Raw genomic sequence first — 23,781 nt, 5'->3', positions numbered from 1 at the left:
AATAGATTTTGTCAATCTGTGAGTGGGACAAGGCTCAAGGGAGCTGTGTAAAGGAATGCTTCAGTAGATGGCACTCTCCCTCTGAAGGAGGATGGCCAAATACCTCAGCCAAGGAATTAGATGCAGTGAGTACAGCTTCCTTAATACTCCACAGAAATGGTAGTGAATGCACATAAAGCTCTGCCTAGCTATGCAATGAAGTGACCCCTGACAGATTTTCACCAATCTGGATCTATGAAGTCCTCACATGTGGTTTCCTCCCTGCTTGAATGACTGAAGTGTTTTTATGTTCAGCTGAACTCCTCCTGAATTCGTAACAGTGAACAAAGACACACACACACAGGTACACACGTGTATTTTTTTTATATATTGTGTGTGTTTTGTGTATATATATGTATACTCATATGTAATTTATATATATATATAAATTAAAGAGCTCAGTGGCAGTGTAAGTTGCTCAGAATTGCAATTGTTTGTAATTGTTTACAGTTGTTCTGCTTTCCCAGTATTTTTTTTTTCAAACTCTCTATTTTAGTCTATTATTCTGTTAATGGTAGGTCCATTTCAAGAACTAAAGTCCTTTTATTTGTTGATAGTTTTCTGTTGGTATTTTATAGTCACAAAATTTCATAGATCCAGTTTAAAGAGTACTGAATTAGTACAAGTGAGGAGGCCTCAACTGCAGGTATGGGGACTATGAAGACCTGCTAGGCCTTTGGGAAGCTCAACCATCTGAATCAAATCTGGTGCTAAACAAGCAGTAATGTACAGCTATTGTACATATTTCTAAATTGTACAGTGCTTTCCTCACCCTTGAACAGGAAGGTGAGAGATGAATATGAAAGAAATGTGTATAAGACAAAGCTGCAATAAAAAATTACATGGGAAAAGTTATAAAATACAAATTTAATTAGTTCAATTTCTTAGCGTTTTGGATTCATGAGTAATGTGAGTATATTCTTTCAATTTACTGCTTTTTAAGCGTTTAAGTATATTTTTTCTTATTTGACTTGCACACAAGTCAAATAAGGCTGCACAAGTTCTCAATCACCGCCTTTCCCCTACACTTTGCAAAAATCCTTTTCCCATTGATTAAAACCACAGGGAGAACAGTATTTTTAAAATCCAGACCCAGGAGCTAAAATTTTACTACCATACCTCAAATAAAGTTGATTTTTTTTCCCCATAATATTTATATCAGAGCCTGAGAGTGTTTGGGGACCTGAGAGCATGAAGAGGCCCTAGGTATGAAAGAGGAGTAGAAAGAGTATTTGTGTACTTCTCTCCAGTGACAGTCAACTTTTGAGCAATCGAAAGTTATGTACCATTGCAAACTGGATGAAAGAATTTCGTTAAAAGAAGCAGTTCAAGCAGTGGCATGCTGAATAAGCAAATGAATAAGTATATTTTCTACGTTTTCTATTTTTGAGTCAAAACAGAACAAACCTACTGTGAGTGTCAAGTGCTTAAGAGACTGTGCCTCAAAGCACTATTTTCTGTCATTGGCAGAGAAGCCAGATTAAATGCTGGACTAGTGGAAGCTTTCTGTTGAAAGTACTATTTAGCTACAGCATTCATCTGTTTTTTTTGGCAAATAGATTTAAACTTCCAAATGCATTTTATATAGAATTCCAAACAACCTTCACACAGTAAGGTTACTGCTTGGAAGTCTCTTTTGCACACAAACTGAATGGAAATGGTTTGGAGAGGCTTTTTTAACACTGTAAAAAGGAATGGATTTTTTTTTTCCCTTTGGAGACAATAATCAAGATGTTGAGTTTGGGACATTTACTATTTGAAGCATGTTCTGTACAAGAATAAAAGCAAAAATAGTCTAACATTACTACAGTGCTATTTTTTTCCTCTTCTGCAAACTTGAGCTGACATTTTATTCAATTAATAAGGAAACTTATCAAGGTCATGAAACCAATCAAAACCATTTGATTTATAGTTTCAACCTTTATAGCAGCTGTTGTGATTTCAGAGTATGTTTGAAGATCCACACACCAGCTTTCTACACTTGCTTTCAAGTCGTTTCAAATCAAAGAATAATTGCCTGAGTCATCAAACTATGTATCAGGACAGCTGAGTTTTATGCCTTCAGGCAAATTGTAGGCCAATTTTCAGGTGTTATGCACTTCTCTAACTAAAACAGTTGCAAGAGCTTGGCACCTCTGAAACTTGTTTATAAACACCATTTTGGGAATATCTTCTTTACAGATGCATTGGAAAGCTGTTTTAGTGTACACAGTACACTTTGAAATGTTTAGTTAGAAACTGCAGAAATGCAGTCATTACTAACGAATGTTTCATTGAAACAGTCCTGTTGTTTTCTCATCTCAGTGCAGTACAGTTCAAGTTACTTTACAGTTACCTTTAAAGACCTCACAATTAAACATTACAGTTTATTAGATAGAACAGAGCAAGAGACAGAAGGAGCATGTGATGAATAACAGGCTTTTGGGATGAAAGCTGAAGGGTGGAAGACGATGAGCAAAGGTGAAGAGCAAGTGGTGGCAGAAGTAGGACCTGGCAATCACATGGGTTCCCTGTTCTTTAGAAGACCCCCTACTGAAAGGATCCAGAAAGCATGGTGAGAAAACAGACATACTAGCCCCACTTTTGATAACATTAAGAAGCCAGACTGAGATCAGAACTCAATGGGTTTGTAGACCTGCTCAAGGAAAAATCAAAGCCAGAAAAATCAAAGTCCCAATTCTCTGCAGTGAATTGCATTATGTATTAGAAGTGTCATATATTTTGATTTACCAGTGTAGGTAGGCTTATTTATGACAAGTGGTATTTGTGATTAGGAAAATTATGTCAAGATAAAAAACAGCAGTTGTTGGACAGACCAGAGGGATTTAGATGAGTCTGCTCGTGAATGTTTGGAGATGGGTGCAGAACAAAGAGTTGATTTTCAAATATGATTTATTTAGAAAATAAAGATTTATTAAAGGACAGAGGCCAAAACTTACCAATAAATGTATCAAATGCAATAGTTAGAATAAATCCACCAAATCTATGAATAAGAAGTTAATAAAAGTGCTTAAGTTTCAGCTGACCCATACTTACAGGATCCCTAAGTAAGATGATCAGGAATCAAACTAGTTTTTACTGGAATCCTAAATATTACAAATATCACCTCATGCTACAAGAATTAAACCAGGGTAATTTGTAAAACTCTTCAGCCAAGGATGGGCACATGCACCAGACTGGTGATATCTTGCCTAATGGCAAAAGGAGAACTGAATATTTTCCTTTTACTACCTCTTTCTGCATGAAAACTGCAGATAATTTTTGCATCCTCCCATTGCTAACTTATCCAGCCCACTCAGCAGGACTGCCTTGACAGGAAGAAAACAGTGCTAAATTGGTTTGGCCACTGTCTTTTTTGTTTTTTCCCTTTCCTGCCCACCCCCCCAGTTTTCTATTCTTGCTGATTTGCAAAGTCTCAGGTTATGAGTTATGAGTTGTTTGTCCAACAGCTCCTTTGTTCTGATCTGTGCTTCAGCAAAAACTGGAAAAACCTGTTCACGTGCTCTTTTTTTTTTTTTTTTTAATCTTCCTCTCTCCAATTGGTAGCTGCAGCTTGTATAAATGCAGACAAGGTGGTGCCTACCTTTCATGTGGAAAGCTGCCTTACAAAAACAGGTCGCATTTTCCATTATCCCAGAGTTTTTCTAGCCTCATACAAGCTTTGGTGGGTGCTCCATGACCTAAACTCCATTTACTCTCCTTGAAATATGTTAAGGTTGTTATTGTGTTTTCCTTCAAGCAAAAGGAAGGTGTGTCTCCAGTGCAGTCCTTTTAAATAATAATTTATAAACTCTAGGAGATCTGCAGAAACCAGCCTTGTGAAATGTAGTTTTTTGGACACAGAAGTCGGTCTGTCTTACAGCATCTGCTCGTGGTGTGGTGTTAATATCTGTAAGAACAAACGGTGAGGAGAAAAGCTAGTGCAAAAAGCGGACAAATTGAGAAGAAACTTTAGTTTCCATCTCCTTCCTTTTCTTCTTGCTTTGTGCTGCTGTTGGAACAAGAATGGGTCAGCTATGTGGACGATGCATGCAGCTCCTGCGGGACTTCATAGGCTTTGTTCAGAGGATGTCCTCTGACTTGGTGCAAGGCATCAAGGCATGTCTAACTCTGATAAGCAAGTGCTCCTGCTTAAAGCAAAACAGCTCTAAAAACAGACAGCTATACAAGCCCATCCTACAACCTCATGAGAGAGTGACAGCACAGGAGTTTCTGCAGCATATTGAAACAGGTAAGAGGACCTGTCTTTTTCTAAAGGATTGTGAAAGAGCAAGGGGATTGATTTTGTGGGTTGAAAGCAGATTGCCAGCTGATCTGCTCTGGCATGGCATTGAGCAGCTTGGTGATGATGAGGAAATGCCAGAGCTACAGAGCATTTTCTTTGTGTCCAGGACACCAAGGGCTCAAGTGGTGCAACTCTTGGACTAGGTAGAAATGGTCAATCACTCTCCTGCTCTGCCACCACTGTTAATACATAACCCATATAAATGTGTTTCATAAAAGTGAGTCCTTCTAGAAATTAAAGTTACTTTTTTAAGTTGATCAAAAGGAACTGACAAAGCTGGATAGGGGCTTTGCTAAGACTAGAGGCTACTTGGGTGCTGAGCTGTGAGTGGGCAGATCACAGTGTGATGTGCACAGCTGTGCTCCTCTGTGTTGGCTGAACACTACGACTTATGCTAGGAATTTCTGGGCTATACATGGGGAAGATCAAAGTCACCCTGGGAAAAGCATTGTTGAGCTCTCAGGATTCCGAGTAACTGTGCTTTTGTGCAAACGTTTTACACATCAGGCTTAATCACATTCATGGGATTCTGCTTGAATCAAAATAGATCCATAACTCTTCATCCATCTCCTTTGCTTTACAGATTATCTGCCTAATTCCCCTGTTTTTCTGCTTGTGATGTCCTCTTTGTCCTGTCTTAGGGTATAACATCAATAGGAAAACTTCGGGTTTTATTTCATTTCTGCAGTCATGTTGGATGAGTGTATTAATCTAAAGACAGCCCTTATCTCAAGATAAGGGGTCATTGCTTATTTGATTTTGCTTTGTCTCAAAACTAATTTGGTATATGGCTTTGTGTTTAGCAGCTTTGGGCTAAAACTACTACACAAAATTGCATTAGTCTCCTACTTTTGTTTATATGAAGGGTGTGGAACTACTATTTCTTTACTTGCCTTTTTGAGAACATGAAACAGTCTTGTGAGGGGAACCAGGAGAGACATTTTTCCTTGGTGTGACACGATTAATGCTGTTTGAAATGATCTGTCACGGACCAACCCTTGGAATAATTGCTGTGACTCTGGTTGTTGGGAACATGTGTGAATTAGCTCAGCTGGTATTAGCTGGTGTCATTATCCAGTGAATGTGGTGGATCCTGTGCTGCCAATAAGGTTCACTGATTGCACCTTTAGCACTGGTTTAAATCCTGACGTTCATATCCAAAATAGGGACAGATCTTTCAGCTTGTTATACAGTGGAGATCTTCCAGGGCTGAACTTTATCGTCCAAAGGCTAGCATGCTCTTGACTCTATAGGAGCCTGGGCAGTATCCTCACACAGTTGATGGATGAGATGTAATGAAGGGAGGCCAGAATGGCCCTTTGTAGCAGCCACTGGTGCTCCCTGAAGAGACTGTGTGTTTTCTTGAAAGATCCATTCCTCTCTAAGATCAGTCTTCAAAAGTCTGATCTGTCTTGGATCTGTGGGAGTTGGGGTACGGCAGCAGGAAGCCTAGAGCTTCTCTGACAGCAGCACACAGATGACAATGAGGGTTTTCTGGGAGGTCCCACTGTCCAGGATAGGACACATGCAGCACCCGGGAAGCAGAACCAAGGTTAATTCTCTTGAGTGGCCAAATCTCACTGCCTAGACAAATGGAGGTAGAGAAGCCTCACAAAGAATCAAGACACATCCCTCTTACTTTAACACTCACCTGTGTATTTTATTCCAAACGGGAACAAGACTCAGTTTTGAACAGAATATAATAAGCAAAAAGACAGTGTTTGGACAATTTGGGTGCAAGGAGAGACTTCATGGTTGATCATCCCACTCATCTGTTAGCCCGGGCAGCAAATTTTGATATTTTACGCAAGTGAAGATTCTGAGGGGTTTCAGCTTTATCTCTCTCCCAAACAAAACCAAAGATAGGTGGAAGAATCAGATAGATTCAGGTTCAGATAGTGAAAGCAACAGAATTAAACATGAAGAGATTTTTTTGAGTTTTTTTTCTCTAAAACCTTGCACATACAGGCAAGTTCTTCCCTTTGTGTGTATTACTAATTATAAAAAAATTTGATCTTTATATGAAGCAGTTCTGTGAATCTCACTTTCCTAATCCTGAGGGTAGTTGTTGCTAGTCTTGACATGTCAGCAGCTTCTAATGCCTTGAGATATTGGCTGTATTTTGCACTGGGGCATGAGAGCTCATTCCTCTCAAATCCCTCACATTTCTTTGTCTCATGGGAAGTAAAGTAGCTAGATATTTTTCATAGAGATATTTCACTCATTAATGCACAGCTTTAATCTATTGCCTGAAAATATATTTTCAGTCAATCAATCATACATTATCTTTTTAACTCTGTTCATTGGTACAATGTCCCTTTAATTTTCTTCTCTGCTGCTCCATTCCACATATTATGTTATACAGTGACTTACAGAAGTCATGCATGACTGATATTGCATGATGACTGTTGCTGAACATCTGGTTTATTCATAGGGGAGCTATCATATTTGAGAACAGGTAGACTCATGATAGAAATTTGAGCCTGAGGCAAGCCCATTTGCAGTCCATGTTGCTATTCCTTTAAATCCTGTATTTCAATACCCAAGACAGGAAACACAGTGAACTTCATATGTGGTAAATTAGAAAGATATACTCTTTCTATACTTAGAAATATAGAAGTACAAAAAAAAAATAGAAATATATACTCCTCCTTGACTAAGAACACCATGTTCAGTATTTTAACAAAGATTCAGAAAAAGATTAAGATTTTTGTGGAGAACAAGAACACCTGCATTTATATTAGATAACGTAAAAGTGTCCAAAGGTTATAATTTATCTTGTTTCCAATCACTAGCTTTATGAGCTTTACAAGAGGCATTACGAAGGACAGATTATTCCCAGTTCATCTATTGCTTCTGCATATGGAAACATGAATAAAGATAGTTGGGCTTTATGGAGTTGTGGCAATACAAAAATCTTTATGTGTTTGGTTGGCTGTAAATTTTAAATTCTTTTTGTAAACTAACCCTTTTCAGAGGTAATAGAGCCTGTGCTGTCATTTTACATCTTTAGATTTTGAAATGTCTCCACTTGGAAAGGACCCTCTGGAAGCCTTGAGGACCTTATCCTTTTCAGAAAACCCAGGTTTACAGCAGTCGGCTGCCCTCTATTATTTGCATATGAGTCAGCACAGTAAGTTATCTCAGTAAGCATTAGAAAATTTTCATGTAATTATGAATAAAAATATTATTTCAAATCGTGAAACTCCTTTTGAGTCTTTTTTTTTTTTTTTTTTTTTTTATTTCATGCCATGTTGTTTGCCAAGGAAAATGGAAAACTGTCATTGCCACATAGGCAGAGTCAGTTCTGGGTTTTGCTATAAGGAGATATCTCTTACGATTATAAAATACTGTTATTTATGAAATTTTTATACTTCTGTGAAAGTCAGCAGTACCCAAAGTATCTAGAGTTAGTGTATACTGAATTTCCAGAAAGCAACACAGTCAAAGTATGGTGGAAGGAAATGGACATATTGACCATGGTTAATATTTTGTTTTATATACAAAAGAGGACAAAGCTCCAGAAGCCAGATTGTAGTGACACTTTATGAAGGAAACATTCTTCTTTGTTCCAACTATTCTGTGGGAGCACTTGGCTCTTGAGGTAGTTTGTTAATGGTTTGGAGTCAGCCTAGATATCCCAAATAAAATACCAGTAAGAGTTTGGATTCTACAAAAAAGGTAAAAATACTAGCAATAAGCAAGTTGCAATTTATTTATCTATTTGTTTATTTTAATTTTACTTCAAAGAGAATGTTCTGTCACTTGGATGTTAGCTTTATTCCATATTTTGCTGGATAAAATGTGCAGGTAGCCACAACATAAGGACCTGCTGTGAGCAGAATGACTTGTTTGGTAGCAAGGCACACTGCTTCCCTTCCCATGATGTTTTTGAAGTACTTGATCATTCAAAACCTCTTCAGGAAACTTGCCCTGTTTGCTAGTAGCAGTGAAATTTTAATAAAGGTGAATGTCACTCAGCCTGTCTATGGGAACACCTGATGCTTAAGTCCAAAAAGAGAAAAATGTGACTGTGGTGAACAATGGGACTCATAAATATTTCCTCTCATTCTTGTAGTGAACATCCCCCTGCCTGTGGAACATCTGGAACCCTTCTATCCCTTACTACGTTCTGCTGACCTGGAGGTGCAGCAGATGTCTTCCTTGTCCCTTGTCAACTTCTTGCTGGAAGGAAATAGTGAGTAATTAATGACATTTCTCTTCAGGTGAAGTATCTCTTCAGCCAAACTCAGAGAGAAGAAGAGCACTTCTACACAAATCTAGATTTCTTTTTTTTGTCTTCCTAATAGGACAAGTATGAGTCTGATTCTGACTGCAAGGTATGTAGCTTCTGGTGGCACCGAGATATGTCAGATTCCTCCAACTAGAATATATAATGTGGCAAGAGTTCTTGGATCTGTGTGCAAAGACTGATAAATTATTCCTAGACCAGTGTGGGAATTCTCATTCTTGGATTTACAGACATTTTCCCTTTCAAACAACAGATATAGCTCATAGAAATAAACTCTATGTACAAGACAGAGCTTGTTTTCTGGTTATTTATGAACTGGACCTTAGTCTTAAATTGCTTGCAGAGAAAAAAATGTTTAAATGCTTAGTATAATTCACTTGCTTCTGTAACTAAAGGGTAAAATAGATTTGAGATAGAATCTGGGAGATGCAGAATAAAAACTTCCCAATAAACTTCATATGGATAGACAGGGCATGAACATGCCACACCTCATCAGTGGAGTCCTTGTTGCACCTACTACTGCACTCCTGGTCACCTGGGCCACAGCAAGTATTCCATCCTGCAGTCCCGTAATAGAAGATAGGGTCAGTGTTCAGCAAAGCTGACCTCTTTCTTTGCTTTCTTTTTTAAGGATTTGCTGCAAATAATGTCATGTCACTATTTACAAAGAAAAAATAATATTTTAAGTGTAGACCTCAGAAGAAAAAGAAAGAGTGGGGGAGCTGCTGGGTAAATTGTGAACCTATTGGAAAGCTGGAGTTGCTCTTGCCAAAATTAACCTAATTTTGGACCTTCTGGCCTAAAACCTCCAAACATCTGTTACACTCTTTCAGGCGTCTGAAGGGGAGTTAACAAACCTAGCTAGGGACTGTTTCCATCTTAGGTCTCTTTTGTATAACCATAATGTAGATCTCCAGAATACAATGGATGATGTATTCTTTCCACAAAATCACCTTTTTTATTTGTCCATTTCTTCTTGAATTTTTGAATAGTTGACAAAGAATTAGTTGTCCAAATGGGTTTACTTGAGCCAATTCTGGATCTGCTTGAGTCAGAGGATCCCACTGTCCAGTGTAATTCCTGTGCCTGCATCATGATTTTGGCTGTTTCAGGTGAGTGTTCTCTTTGCCTTTATCCTCTGCTGCGAATGCATTCAACTCTTCCATCATATTTTAAGATGAAACAATCTATTTACAATTGGTTTAAGAGTCATAAGATGCAGCAGCAAGTTTTGTTATTCCCACATCATGAATTCAACCTCCTGACATTCCAGTTATTTTTCTCAGTGTTTCTGACCTTTGTGTTCTTATGATTACAAACCTTTTTCTGATTTTCATCCTAAATGTATTCATGACCATCTTATCTTAATTAATATCTGCATTGGCTTTTGCTTCAGGAGTTCTGTCTCTCTGATGTCTATGCTGATGAGGTTCCTTCATTTTACTAGACTGAGAAAGCCAAGGTCTTTCAAGGCTCCTGTTGTAAGTGGGACTCTCTATTCATCTTCGGAGTCCTTCTGAGTGTAAATGCTATTCCAGGAATGGAACATAGCATTTGCATGTGCCATATCATATCACAAGGCCTCAGGCATTGTTACCATGCCAGGATATAGATAAATGCTGCAGGAATTCCATTTTGGATTAATCTCTTCTGAAAGAGAAGTCACCAGAAACGTGCAGTATTTCAGCTGGGGTCTCACCTGTGCCTTTTATTATGGCACATAGGGAAATATGTTTTGTTGTACATCTCATGGTAACACTTGCAGGTTTGGTGATTGTGCCATGGTGAAGTTGTCCTTCTGCAGATGGCTTAATCACTTAGTCTTGCTCCTCCTCTGCTGCTGTTTCCAACAGATACCGAGTAGTCAAGCCTCTAGCACAGATGTTTCCAAGTGCACATCCCTGCATTTTGTACAGGCTTCATCCTGTTCCCGTTCCTTCAGTCTTCCAACTTGTCTGTTACTTGTAAAATATTCTGATCCTCCACTGCATTGACCATTCTACATTCGCATCTTTGTTTTAACTCTCTGGTTCAAAGCAAGTGCAGACCAACCTTCATGGAATTCCATTTGTAGCCTCTTCCCAGGTCATTCCCATTCAGCAAAACTTGCTGCCAGTTTGCTTTCAGTCACTTTGTTATCCATCATGTACTACTTGCATTTGTCACCAACTTCTGCTTAACTATGCATATTTCATATAATGATAGTAATATTTTCTGGGTATGCAGACAAGTAAGTTCAGCCACAGTTAACAAAAGAAAGGTTCTCATGTTAGTCTGTCCTATTCTACCTTGTGCAAACTTGTAGTTCTCCAGTACAAACTGTGTACAAGTCTGTAGAAAAGCCATGAATAACATTTATTTCCCTTCCTTTCCATTTATTTTGCCAGCTTCCTTCTCCAGCATGGGAAGTTGCAATCTAGTGTCCCAGAAGGCCGAGGGAAGCATGATGAAAGTGTTAATTTCTCACTGAAGTGTTTATATTGCAAAGGAGAAGTGGATAAGCAGGATCCAACCACATGAAAGTACTGATTTGCATTCTATCCCACCTTTTTGTTTTATTTTCAGGTTTTTAGACACTTTTCCCTTAGGAGCTTATTTTAAGCATTGTATATTATTGTCAGGTTAAGAATTCTACATACTACATTACTTTGTGTAGAATGCAAATTGTCTCATTTAAATGCCTTAATTAGGCATGGCATCACTAAACTTTTAGTTACTTGGCACTAGAAGGACTTTCTTTGTGTAGGGTCAGTGAAGTTAAGCCCCTGAAGATTTACAGAGCGATGTCCCTTCACCTGTTTTAAGCAGTCCATGGAGAAAGTGATTTGTTTGGGCATCTAAGAATGTTCCTTAGTCCTGAAGACATTCTTGCCCTTCTAGATGTCTAACCTGGAATATGGGAAACACTCAGCCACTTCAGATCCAGGCTACCTTCATTTCCTGTGGTCTTCTAATGCCTTTGCACACTCCCTTAAACACCAAGGTCCTCCTGAGCACAAGTACTCCAAATTAAGCACTCAAGGAGCTTTCACAGAGGTAGGCAGTCCTGCATAGGCTGGGTTGCTGCCTGGAATTTGATCAATGTTTGATCAAGGATCTCTGTCCCAGTTTAACTAGGATTTAAATGGGGTGGATCCATTTATTTGCTTTTCAGACTATATTTAGATACCACAGCAATGAGACTAAAGCAAGAGGCAATTCTCTAGGGTTTATTTTCATTTTAACTTGCAAACTCTGATATTTTTAAATATCTTAATGAGAAAAGTATCCTGTTCAGTCATATCCTTCAAGAAGGCCATTTATGCAAAAAAAAAGATAAATATGGAAGCACAAGCAAATTAGGAAGATCCTTAGATGGCTTTAAGGTGCCTAAAATTCTGTGTCTAAGAATGGTCTTAATTCTGTTGCTTGCTTGCAAAAAGCATGCAAGATTAGGTACAGAGTGAAACTGTTTAGCAGTGTTACTGCAGGTCATGTGTAAACTGGGTTGTCTTCCTGCTGCAATAGGGAGCTGAAAATAAGAAGAGCAAACTAACTCATTCAGACAAAAAATGCTTAAAGGTTAGTTTGTTCCAACTACAGTATTTGTCCACACAGCAAAAGGACACATGCACAGTTGCAATTATCTGCAGCTTTTCAATCAGTGAGTGAAAGTAATCAGTTTTGGAATAGGAACTCAGAGTACTTCAGAACCAAACTAAATGTTCACATCTTTGGAGTTTAGGGGGGGAATGACTATCTGCTTTAAGCTAAAACAAGGAGGATGCACTGAGTGTCAAGCACATTCAAAGTTGTTCTGATGGGAATTTTTAAGCACACAAATGTCAGAAAGTGGAAAGAATTTGTGAATTATTGAGTTATTCAAACACAGCTTGAGTAGATGTTGTTGATTTCCCCACTATAGAGTAGCATCTTGAACACACGGCTTCCTTCTAAAAGCATTCCAAGGGGCATCAGCGGTTGCAGTGGCATCAGTGGAGGGACTGCATTTTTTAAGATGAACAGGTGGTCCAGGAGAGAAACATGATCTAGCCTGACACATCTCTTACATACGTGGCAATACAGTTACACATCTTGGTGAGATAGATTTCTCAATCCAGTCTGTCATCATAAACTGGCAAATCAAGTGTTCAGGCACAACACCTGATAGAAGAAAGAATTTGCCCAAGTTTTGTCCGAATGTTCGTAATCCCTTTTCTTAAATGTGAGGTTCTTTTCCACATTCACAAACATTCATGGAGTGTATTGTGTACAAGAATAAGGGAAGCAGTAATACTAAAATTCTTTTTAAATCTTTTTACCTCTCATTTTTATTCAGCTGAGTAGTTTGCATCACACCAGTTGGAGCCATACAAAAGATTTTCTGCTTCTACCAAGAGAAACAAAAGAACATTATGTAGGTAGATTAGATTAGAGAAGGGCTTGTCTACGAAAGGGACCAGAATATTTCACCAGAATAATAGCTTCCCATATGGAAAAGCAATTTTTAAATAGATTACTCTTCCCAGAACAACTATTTTTCTCTTTTTTTTTTTTTTCCCAGAGTAAAAGTTATTTGCTTGAGTATATACTCGTAAGGAAGACAGAAAATTACTTGCCTTGGAATATGAAACTGATACTATCTGAACTATACTTGAATAAATATCTGGCTACTCTGTGTGTATCACTTCCCCACTAGATTTGCTCTAGATATAAAACTAACAGCTTTATTCTTATAACTCTCTAAATTACTTAGCACCTGAAGACTTGATCTCATTCAAATACCTTTATTTTTTTTTTTCTCTGTCTGCTTCATGTTTCTCTCAGCAAACTTCCACAGACTGGCCATTATTTAAACTGTGTGTAAATATTGTTAATTTTACAGAATTAAGTATTACAGTTCTTCTTTTTTTCACTAGTTTTTCATCCAAGAGTCTTAAGGGATTCTGCAGATCTTTTCTGAGTTCTCCTTGTACTCCAGGATGTACAACTGTACAACTTAATACATTGCCATGCAAGGAATCAACACCACTTCAGAGAAGCATCATCTTTTCAAATTCCAATGTTTAAATTAAATTCTGCCTTTAGAAACTTCTGCACTGTTTGTAGCTGTCAAGTGAGTGACACAGGGACATTACAAGAGAGAAACTGGCTGTGAATATAGCCTACTAAATTAATTAAACCTTACCTGCAGTTAATGATGCAGTTTTTGGTTATCATACTGTGAATAGGTTGATCAGACATACCAAGGGTATGAAGCCAGTACGACGCTTTGTGAGCCTGTTTAAAGCGTTTTAAGGATATTTTAATTATCCATAAACCAAAAGCGTTGAACCAACTGTGATTTATGGCTAATCTAGAAGTCATGAGTTGGTTTCCTTCCTGTTAAGTTCTCAGAATTTTTAACAGTTTCCTTGGAGCATGCAGAGAAATCAGAAAAGGGAACACCAAAGGACTAGTCCTGCTAGTTGTCCAGCTTATGACTCACAGTAAGATGGCAGTAAATATTTTTTTCTTTCTCTGATTCTTTTCTGCAGAGTCCAACCGAGAGGCTATTGGTGCTGCTAGAGGAGTTACACCCCTACTGTCTCTTGCCAAATCCTATGATCCCAGAGTCCAACAAAATGCAGTTGGTGCTATTCTGAACCTGACACAATCAGGTACTTTTGGACTATGGTTTACCTAAATTGCCAAAAGAAAATTCACTGATAGAAAAATAATCCTAAAGGTTAAGGCAAGAGTAAAAGCATATCTGAGCAACAAGTTATTTCCTCTACATATGGCATTCATATTGGTACCACAGGTTGATGATTTAACTGATACAGGCCCTTTTTGGCCTAGTAGCAAACCAGAAAATCTTGATTTTCCAATCTAAGGGGCTAGTGTATGAATATTTAAACAATCAGTCGAAGAAATAGAAAAAACCCCTAGCCATTGTTAAAGAAATAATTTGGCCTATAAAGTTAGCAGGACATTTGGTGTACTTTAAAGCAATCTCAGGAGCTTATGCAACAAAGTTGAGCTTTAGGAGGTTTTTGCTTGTTCTGACTAACTCAATGCTGGAATATGCTAAGCATAGCTATCACGGGTCAGACATTAAACGCTCCTGGAGTATCTGCCAACAGCTTTATAAAAGCAATACTTGGTCCTCTGTAATTATATGTAGACTACCATAATTAACTCTGAAACAAACCAGCATTAAATTTCACCTACCAAGATGATACTATTATTCCACAGAGTTAAACAATAAAGTCATGAGTAACATCTCTGAACTCTGTGTTGTGAAAGGAAACAGTTGGCAAGAACTTATACAGTTGGCTATTACACTTCTGGTATTATTTAAAAAAATCATTTGTTTTTAAAACACAGAAATCATAGTGATGATCATACCTGGCTAGGTTTTTCATCTTCTCCAGCAAATCAGATTCTCAGAACAATTTTTAGCATAAAACCATCAAAAGCTTAATCAGACTGCCTGCTAGTCCTTTTGCTAAAATATCTGCATACTGCTGCATTACGCAAGCTCTAAATTACATACTCTCTAATCACACTGACTGGCATATATTTGGACAACACCAGCACTCTTTAGAACCCAAGAACGGTGCACATCCCTTTTGAATGGTGCCTCCAGGTGAGAGGGAGAGGAGGAAGACACTTTTACTTTTTCTTTTTAACGGCAGAGAAAATCCAACATGTCCTATGCAAGGAAGGAGCCCTACCAGTTCTTGCCTTGCTGCTGGAATCTCCTGACTCAGAAGTCCAGGTAGGACTGAAATAGGTCAGATTTTAAAACAGTAACATTGTGACTGTAACAAGAGCGCAAACCACAGTGGCAGAAATGAAAAGGGGGAGAGGAGGAAAGGTTTCTTTAGAAAAGTGGAGAAACATGGGAGAGCATCTTGGTGAAAATCAGCTCAACCAGATAATGTATATTGAAAGACTCAATTTGTCTACCTCCACAGGAGATAGTTCATGACACAAAACTTTTTCTGCCAGCACACATTAATGCATGCACGGGGTTCTTATGTGGCTACCTTCTTGTGTCTTTCAGATCATCAGACAAGATGCACATAGGTCTCTTTGGGTTTTGGGCTTTTTTGTTTGGGTTTTTTTTTGAGTTTTTGTTATTTTGTTTTCTTTTTGTCTTTGTTTTGCATCCTAACTTTGATCTTCCACTCTAAGCAATGTTACTAAGTATTCTTAGAAGACATAACTTGCAAAGGTCTTTTTCTTGCTGTTGTAAATATCGGTAAAGCATCCTATTTTATGCCTATCACAGACACCTCTTTGTGATTCTGCACACAGCAGAGAGCTTGTTTTAGTGCAAAAGTATACTGATAAATAAACTATGAATCAGAGTTGTAAGACTTACACTGTGCTAGTTTGTTCATTCAGTCCTTTGAGTAGCACAGAATTGTTTGCTCCATCGGTTTAATTATCTCTCTTCTCAGATTTTTTTATATGTCTGAAGGGATGGACCCTCTGGAGTTTCTTTCTGCAAACTGTTTCAGCACTTTTAGATTTCTCTGAGATTCATCTCTGTAGGTCAACCTGTATCTTCTAATTATAACCCCCTAGTAATGGATACTTTTATATGTGTAATCCTCCCTAGTATTAATGGTTAGATCCTTTGGATCTCTTGGCATGCTAGGGCAATAGCTACATCCAACTTGAGTAAATCAATGTAAACATATAATACAGTAGATGCAGATGAGCTAACTTAAATGCCAGCAGCAAGGTCATTGCAGCAGCAGAGCACCTTCCCAAACAGCCAGGGTCCTAATGAGTAGACAACACACCCCAGCAGGATTGCTGTAGCAGCTATAGCCTGTTGTGCCAACCCCATAAACACCCTTAAGGTGAGAAAGCATTTTATTTTCATTGGGTTTAAATCTGAGCATTTCTCCAATTTATTTGTATTCTCTTCAATGTGTCACCACTCTGACCTCTCTCTCTACATTTTTCTTGGTTCTTTGCAGTATTACAGCTGTGCTGCCCTGAGCAATGTGGCAGCCAATGTTCAGCACCACAAAGCCTTGCTGAGACACAGTGACAGATTCCTGCTGCGGACACTGATCTCTCTCCTATCCTCTTCTATGGACAAGGTAAAGCTGTAGCTTTCTCTTTGTCAAAAGACTTAGCATCTGAGTAGAGCTATACACCTGGGCTTCCAGTTTCAGCCTCACATCATTCTGCTCATCTACTGTACAGGTACCTATGCAGTACCTTTCCCATGAGAAAACACACCTATAGTAGAAAATACATGAGATCTACAAGGTCAATGTATGAAGAAAGCAAAGGGAAATTATCAAAGTTGTTCTACAGCCCTGGACACTTTCTGTAGATTGGGATAGCCTGTATGAAACTTGAAACATCATGTGACAAGTGCCCTGTCCAGGTTCTGTCTTTGATTATTCTGTCTGTGACAGAAGTTGTCTGACACATCTGTTGTGCTACATTTTTTTTTTCTTTTTGGTATCTGGAACTTTTATTGTATGGCTTTGAGGAATAACATCATGAAAATTTTGCTTTGTTGAAAGCCACATCAAAGGAACTTCAAGAAGAAGAACAGTTCAAGATGGAACTTAAAATTCTTTGTAGAAGGGAGGTAAAAAAAAAGGCAAAGCAAGTGGTACAATTTCTTTCCCTTCATTTTCCTATAACTTATCAGACGTTCTAAAATAAAGCCAATATCTGAACCCCATTCCTCATCAACAATAGGGTGACTGATACTAGGAGATTGAAAAAAAAAAATCAAACTTTGAAAAAAAAGAGGTACTAAAATTTATTCTTGAAGATAATGTAATAGCTTGCTAGTGTTGCCATTTTATTTTGTGTGCAATAGGCAAGAACATGCATTACTGAAACTGCTCTTTTTCCTCTTCTCTCTCATTTTAAATTTTTTTTCCTCTTTGGCACAAGCAGGTTTCAAGCCAGGCATGTGTTTGCCTAAGAAATTTGGCTACCAGTGGTAAGCAATATCTTGGAGATAAAGAAACCATGCTATTTCTTTCTCTCTCTGCCTTACAGTGTGAGCACAGTGGGCTGGGAACCTTTCCTATTAAAAGCAAAGAGACATTTTCTACATTTTAACTGGATGTTAAGGGAAGAGGAAGGTGCAGTACATATCATAACTAAATCTGTCTTAGAGCTCCCAGGTAGCAAGGGGAGTATCTGAAGAAAGTGAGAAAAGCAGCAGAGGTGTTCATATGCACAGAGCCTTTAGTGACTTGCTCAGATTTCCTCCTTTCCGTGCTTTCTAAGCATTAAATGCAATTAGGAAAGAATGTCTCCTGAAATTGCTTATTGAGTGGGAACCTGTCTCCTCCAAGACATGATTCTGTCTATCATTAAATGTAATTTTCTCCCATGTATTTGTCATCCTCTTAAAAAATCCTGTCCTATTAAATGTCCAAGACTGATTTCTAGGACATATTCAGGAGATAGTGGCAGAGGACTGGTAGACTCAAGGTAAAGTCCCAGACTCCAGGGTAGTGTTATTCATCTAGAAAATGTAGAGGTGCTCATTTTCAAGCAATCACAGTTATAGAGGAGCTGAGAGTGAAGGAAGCGCTGTGCCGCTCCTTGGCGTGTTTGAAACACCTGGTCTGCTTGACCTTTTAATTCTGCCTCTCCATCTGCTGGCTGCTCTGGCATTGCCTTTTAGTGCAATGAGTTTGCAGGAGCAAGTGGGGAATAACAACTCAGTGGGATGGCTGGGCTCTCTCATAACCATAACTCTGCGAGATAGGTGGTGCTTGGAAGGTCTTTCTGTTTGTGCAGCAGAAGCTGCTACCTTCTTATCTGGCCTTACGCCAGTGATGGACTTAGAAAATTCCCCTCACTCTATTTTTGAGGTTCAGACACAGACTGAGGGTGCCCAAACCTACATTCTGGCATTAAGGTTGTATTAATCCCTCAGCAAAAGGAGGTGGAACAAATGAGAGTTTATTTTTATAACTGAACTTCCGCCATTGCCCCATCCCACAGAAATGGAGAGGTCCCCTCTAATTTGATCATTGAAGCAACAGTCAACTGTTTGGGTCAGAGCCTGAATTACTCCCTGCAGTGCTGTGAACCCCCCTGACCTCCTTTGTTTTCCCACACCAGCGGACATCCAGGCCGAGATGGTTGCTGAGAACGTCCTGCCCAAGCTGTGCTCTCTCCTAGCCTCTGGCAGCGAGGATGTACGGCGTGCTTCCATTGCTTTGCTCTGGATACTCTCCCAGCACCCACCCAACCAGGTATGGCAGGTCATTTCCTAAAAACAGAGGGGAAGGAGTAGTTCTGGCCACCATCTGGGATAACGCTCTCTAATAGCAAAACTGCCAGTGAAATGCATTTTGTAAATGACCGAGAGACTCTGGGAGACTTCCCAACCCTTCTCTCTCCTACCCAAAATAACAAGGCTTCATTTACTGCATCTGCACTGTCACTGCCTGAGGAGCCATCTGGTGTGCTGAATGGGATCCAAAGGAGAGACCTGTGAGAGAGTAGAGATGGCTCTCAGAGTGGTGGGATATGTGGAAACTGCCTTGCACTCCCTGCAATGCCCTCTAGTCGCCTCAGTCCCCTGACCATAGGTCTCCAGATGGGTGTAGGAGGGGAGGACATACACAGCACCATGGGAGACTGCCACCATGGTATCTACAGAGCTTCCCCACACACTGAAAAGCAGAGAAAATAATTTAGAGCACATGTTTAAAGTGCAGAAGTGCAGAACAAAGGGGAAATATGCATTACTTCCCTACACTGACAGCTTAATTCAAAAGTGCATTTGTTAACTGTTAACAAATTGTGAATTAAGATCAAAACAAAAAGGGGGTCCAACAGAATTTGAAATCCTGTCTTTTTAGTTAATGCATTAGTACTTTCACTAAGACTGTGTATCCTCATGTCCTCAGTTACAGAATGATTCTTTTGCCCACACTCAGGATAAAAACCCATTAATAGTGCAACACTTCCAAATATATGAAAGAAGTCTGACTACATTGCAGTGAATACTGACAGATTACTCTTGTTTTTAAATAAAGTTTCTATACCTTAATTAAAGACATCCTTAAGAAATAAATGTGAACAGTTTTTGGTAAGTGTTTTAAGCTAACGACAGCATTTGAAGTTAGTCAGAGGTTGGGTACATAGAGCAAAAATACGTGAGAACCTTTCCTGCCACATTTCTTCAAGCAGTAGTGACAAGGTCTGAATAGCTTCAGGTGGCCTTAGGTGCTTCTTGTACCTGAAATACACTCAGCCTGGTTGGAAATTTACTCGGGGTTTGGAAAGCTTGGTGTCTAACAGTTCAGTTGTCCGTATGCAAACCAAGATTGCACCTCCCCTGCTTCTGGGACGTGATAGAAAAAATGGGTGAGCTCAATGCCTGGGAAGCAGCAGCTACAGCACAGAGCTATTCCAGGCATAGTGGCTGCCTGAGCACCGAACATCCTCACTCCTTATCAAATTGCCTCATACAATCAAAACACAAAATTTGCTCTCAACAAGCTTATAGTTGAAGTGCATTTACATTTGCACAGTAACAACATTATTCAGTATGAGACATTATGCTGGAACATGGTCATCAGTTTTGCTTTTCTTGTTGCCAAACATTGTATACATTTCTTGTTCTCGCAGCAGAGTACCCACAAATCCTTTTCTCCCTGGTCCTAAAACTTGTCTTTACCAGTGTTTCAAACCCCTGGCCACAAAGAGTTGTGGTCAGCATCAGTGGGAACAAAGACACTGGGAACTCAGCCTTGGTACACCAGTGCTGAAACAGCCCATCCTTCATGAGGGGGCAGAAGCAGGGGGCTGGAAAGCAAAGCATCTCACTTTATTATCCAGTGAGAAGTATCTACATCTCTGAATTTGTTTTAGTGAACAAACATGGCTGTCCCTGACTACTGAACGTTGCTGCTTTGTGCAAGCGAGCCCTGGGCGCTCTGAGAAGAGGCTGACCTCTTTGTATTCATATCCTGCCTCCCCATCTCCATGCCTTTTCTGGCCTGTTTTTCAAGTCTTTTCAGTGTGTCTTTCTCTAACTCAGGCTGAATTCTCCGTGACTGAAAAAGGGACTTCTCCATGGGAACAACTGTTGGAAAACAAACCACTGAACAAAGCTAACCTTTACAACCAAGTCAAGTAGTGCTTGAATTATTACAAATACTACCCAGGATACAATGGGGCAGAATCCGTCTGCCCTTTCGTTACCATGAAGCAAACCCCCAGGAATGCTGCACAGGAGCTCCTCGCCCTGCTTCAGCCCTCTTTTTGCAATCTCTTGGTCAGCTGTTGACAGGGATTCCCAGCAAGTGCTGGAAAACTTCCCTCTTGCAGAGGGAATTGTATTCAGTTTTCCCAAGGACAGCCCAACCCTGAAACACTAAAGAATCAGGGTTGTGAGAAAACAGTCTTAAGTCAAATTCCTTTCAGCAAAAGACCTGGAAGACAGTCTGTCTATTCCAGATGGTGCCACTGATTCTCCACTCCAGGTACAAAATAACTTTGCTTTACCATCTTGCTAACTGGTAAATGGGATAATATTCACCTTGCCAAGAAATCCCTGTGTAAGGAGTGTGAGTGCAGCATTGCAACTGTAAGCACACTTGCTGCTGCAATGTTTTTCATTGCCTTTTTTTTGGTATTCTAGTCTTGGGAGAAGTTAGATCAATATCCATCTGACTCACTCAATCTATTTTTACTCACAGTTTTCTCGTGATTCTCTTGCACTGTGCAAGACTGAGCCAGAAAACAAAATCTGGATCTCAGCCGTATTCCAGCCAAAGAAGTGAAGTTCAGCAAAATTCAAGTACCGTCACTTGCTAATGTAGGTCCTAAATAAACAAAAGATCTTGGTAGGGAAGTCATTATATATTAGAAAGTTCCTTTATAATCCATAGAAAATTTCCTCCTCTCAGGCTGTAGCAAATCAGAAACGAGTACTGTAGTTGATAGGTTTACATAGAAAAGAGGACATTCAGCCCAAAACCATAGAAAACAGTCATCAGTGGTAATTTAATTGGATTATGTAAAGCTATATTATTTCTTCCTTTAAAGAGAAGGAAAAATAAGACTAAGGAAAATTTACTGTCATGTCTGCATATAGGATTCTTTAAATGCCCCGTGTTTAAGCATAGAACTGCCCTTTCCACTTATTTTCCTGTTTTATTTTAGGATTGCTGGTTGTGACAGTCCTTAAAGTGAGCCAAGTGAAGATGTCATCTGGTATTAAAAAAAAATAAGATACACTTTTTCAATTTAAACTAAGCAAAAGAAAGATTAAAGTTAAACTATCTTTTAAAGACATCTGCTTTAGTGATCCTGATATTTCACAGGTTTCAGAATTATGTGATTTTTTGCAGCTGTGTGTAGGACCAATGATTTGTTTTATATTGAACTCCCTTGCTAATGCATCTCAGTTTCCAGGTAGTGCAAATAATATAATTCATTGTGAACAAACAGAAGAACTGCATAAAAACCGCCTAAATTCCTAAGGGAAGGAGACTGAAAGATAAAACAGTCCCAAGGGGAAATATTTTGCTTTTAACTGTAGAACTAACACAAACCCTGTTGAAGTCAGGCTTCTATTACACACAGCAGTGCCCCTTTAATCCATACTGTTACTGAGGTGGCTACCTGTGCAGTAATCCAGAGTCCAATCTGATGCTACAGGACAAGAGTAATGGCTTCAAACAGGAAGAATGTAGGTTTAGATTTAATATTAGGAAAGAAATTCCTTGCTGTGAGGGTGGAACATGTTGCCTAGAGAATTTGTGTATGCCCTATCCCTGGAATTGTTAAGGGTAGGTTGGATGGGGCTCTGAGCAACCTAGCCTAGTGGAAGGTGTTCCTGCACATGGCAGGGGGTTTGGAACTAGATGAACTTTAAGGTCCCTTCCAACCCAGGCCATCCTGTGATTCAATTAATATTAATGGTAATTGGAGGAAGACTACATTCAGAGAGAGATACCCAGCAAAGTACCTCTAAAATATCATCAGACAGCAGAGAAATATGTGCAAAGGTGTTGTTCAGGACATGTTTACTAAAGAGGAGCCTGATCACAAAGTGATCTAAACATACAACCCGTTGTTGTAGCTAGGTAAATTGCTGAACTACTCAAGGACACACTGCTGCTACTTCACTGTATACTTCTGCCTCTCACACCAGCCCTGATCACCTCTCCTTCCAGTCAGGATCACACATCCTTCCCCAGCAATGACCCCAGTGAGGTGTTTGATGGAAACAACAATAAACTACACGACCTTGAAGACTCCAGCCTTCCATAGCAAGCACTCAACAGTCAGTGCCAACCAGACCATACTTGAGAGAAGCAGCACTGGACCCAGCCACGTCTTGGTTTAAAGAAGCAAACTAATGCTCTCCTTGCAGGGCTAAGTTCAATCTCTCCATAGGTCACTGTGAAGCCGCGTTGTCCATGTTGGATGTAACTGAGATATCGCTTGCTCTTCTCAGGACACTCTGGCCTGTGCTGAGCTGCTGCAGAGCCTGGGCACGTTACTGGCAGCACACAAAACAGACCCTGTGATTGTTGGACATACTGCTTGCATCATCAAAAACCTGAGCCTTTCCAACAACAGACAGGTAGGTACACAATGTTTGTCACTGAACAAAGTGAAGTTGCCATTGTGTTTATGTCAAATCAGCATTAAAAAAAATAATTCAGTGTGTCATTAAACACATGCCAATTTGCTATATATTTTACACAAAATTGCATGTATGAATAAAACGACCATAATGAAAGGTAGTTTTATTCATATTTTCCCAATACAATACAAAAAAGCTAATTAAAATGAGAAATATCCAGGTTTTGCTATGAGTGATGTGGTTGCCTAATTCGACTGCAACATAGGTATAAAAAGTTCTTCTAGCAAGGACATTTCATACTGATTAAAGGAATCATTCAGGAAAATCTGAGGTCTGTTATGACGTGAATCTTTATGTCCTGGCTCTCATGCTTCAGCTGCTGTTCATTGTGAAATAGAACCCCAGCTATTGATCTACATTTTGCCTCTTTGGCAAGATACTAGCTATGCCAAAATGCTATAAGGAACTCTCTTGCTGACTTTGCTTCAAAATCCATATGCACGGATGCACTTCCTTTCTCCTTGTCTTTTTGAGTACCTTGATCAAACAGTACTACCAGAATGTGGAGAAAAAAACCCCACCAAATCCTCATTTCCTCTTTGTCCCACTTCCTAGTACACACTTTTC

The 23,781-nt window shown here is 39.3% G+C and overlaps 1 protein-coding gene across 1 annotated transcript in view; it reads left to right on the top strand.

Annotated features, from left to right (window-relative positions):
- Positions 1-3,597: 3,597 nt before the first annotated feature.
- Positions 3,598-23,781, top strand: part of LOC134546943 (uncharacterized) — a 29,536-nt gene continuing 9,352 nt past the window's right edge. The window contains exons 1-10 of the mRNA XM_063390297.1: positions 3,598-4,270; positions 7,338-7,457; positions 8,403-8,522; positions 9,569-9,688; positions 14,093-14,215; positions 15,236-15,318; positions 16,535-16,660; positions 17,481-17,526; positions 18,666-18,799; positions 23,023-23,151. Coding sequence (XP_063246367.1) covers positions 4,045-4,270; positions 7,338-7,457; positions 8,403-8,522; positions 9,569-9,688; positions 14,093-14,215; positions 15,236-15,318; positions 16,535-16,660; positions 17,481-17,526; positions 18,666-18,799; positions 23,023-23,151 — 1,227 coding nt within the window. The 5' untranslated portion in view covers positions 3,598-4,044. The remainder of the gene's footprint in view (positions 4,271-7,337; positions 7,458-8,402; positions 8,523-9,568; positions 9,689-14,092; positions 14,216-15,235; positions 15,319-16,534; positions 16,661-17,480; positions 17,527-18,665; positions 18,800-23,022; positions 23,152-23,781) is intronic.

This window comes from Prinia subflava, chromosome 2 (genome assembly GCF_021018805.1).
Source record: "Prinia subflava isolate CZ2003 ecotype Zambia chromosome 2, Cam_Psub_1.2, whole genome shotgun sequence".
NCBI lineage: Eukaryota > Metazoa > Chordata > Aves > Passeriformes > Cisticolidae > Prinia > Prinia subflava.
The sequence above is the reverse complement of the archived record's forward strand: the minus strand, read 5'-3'. Positions and strand labels throughout refer to the sequence as shown.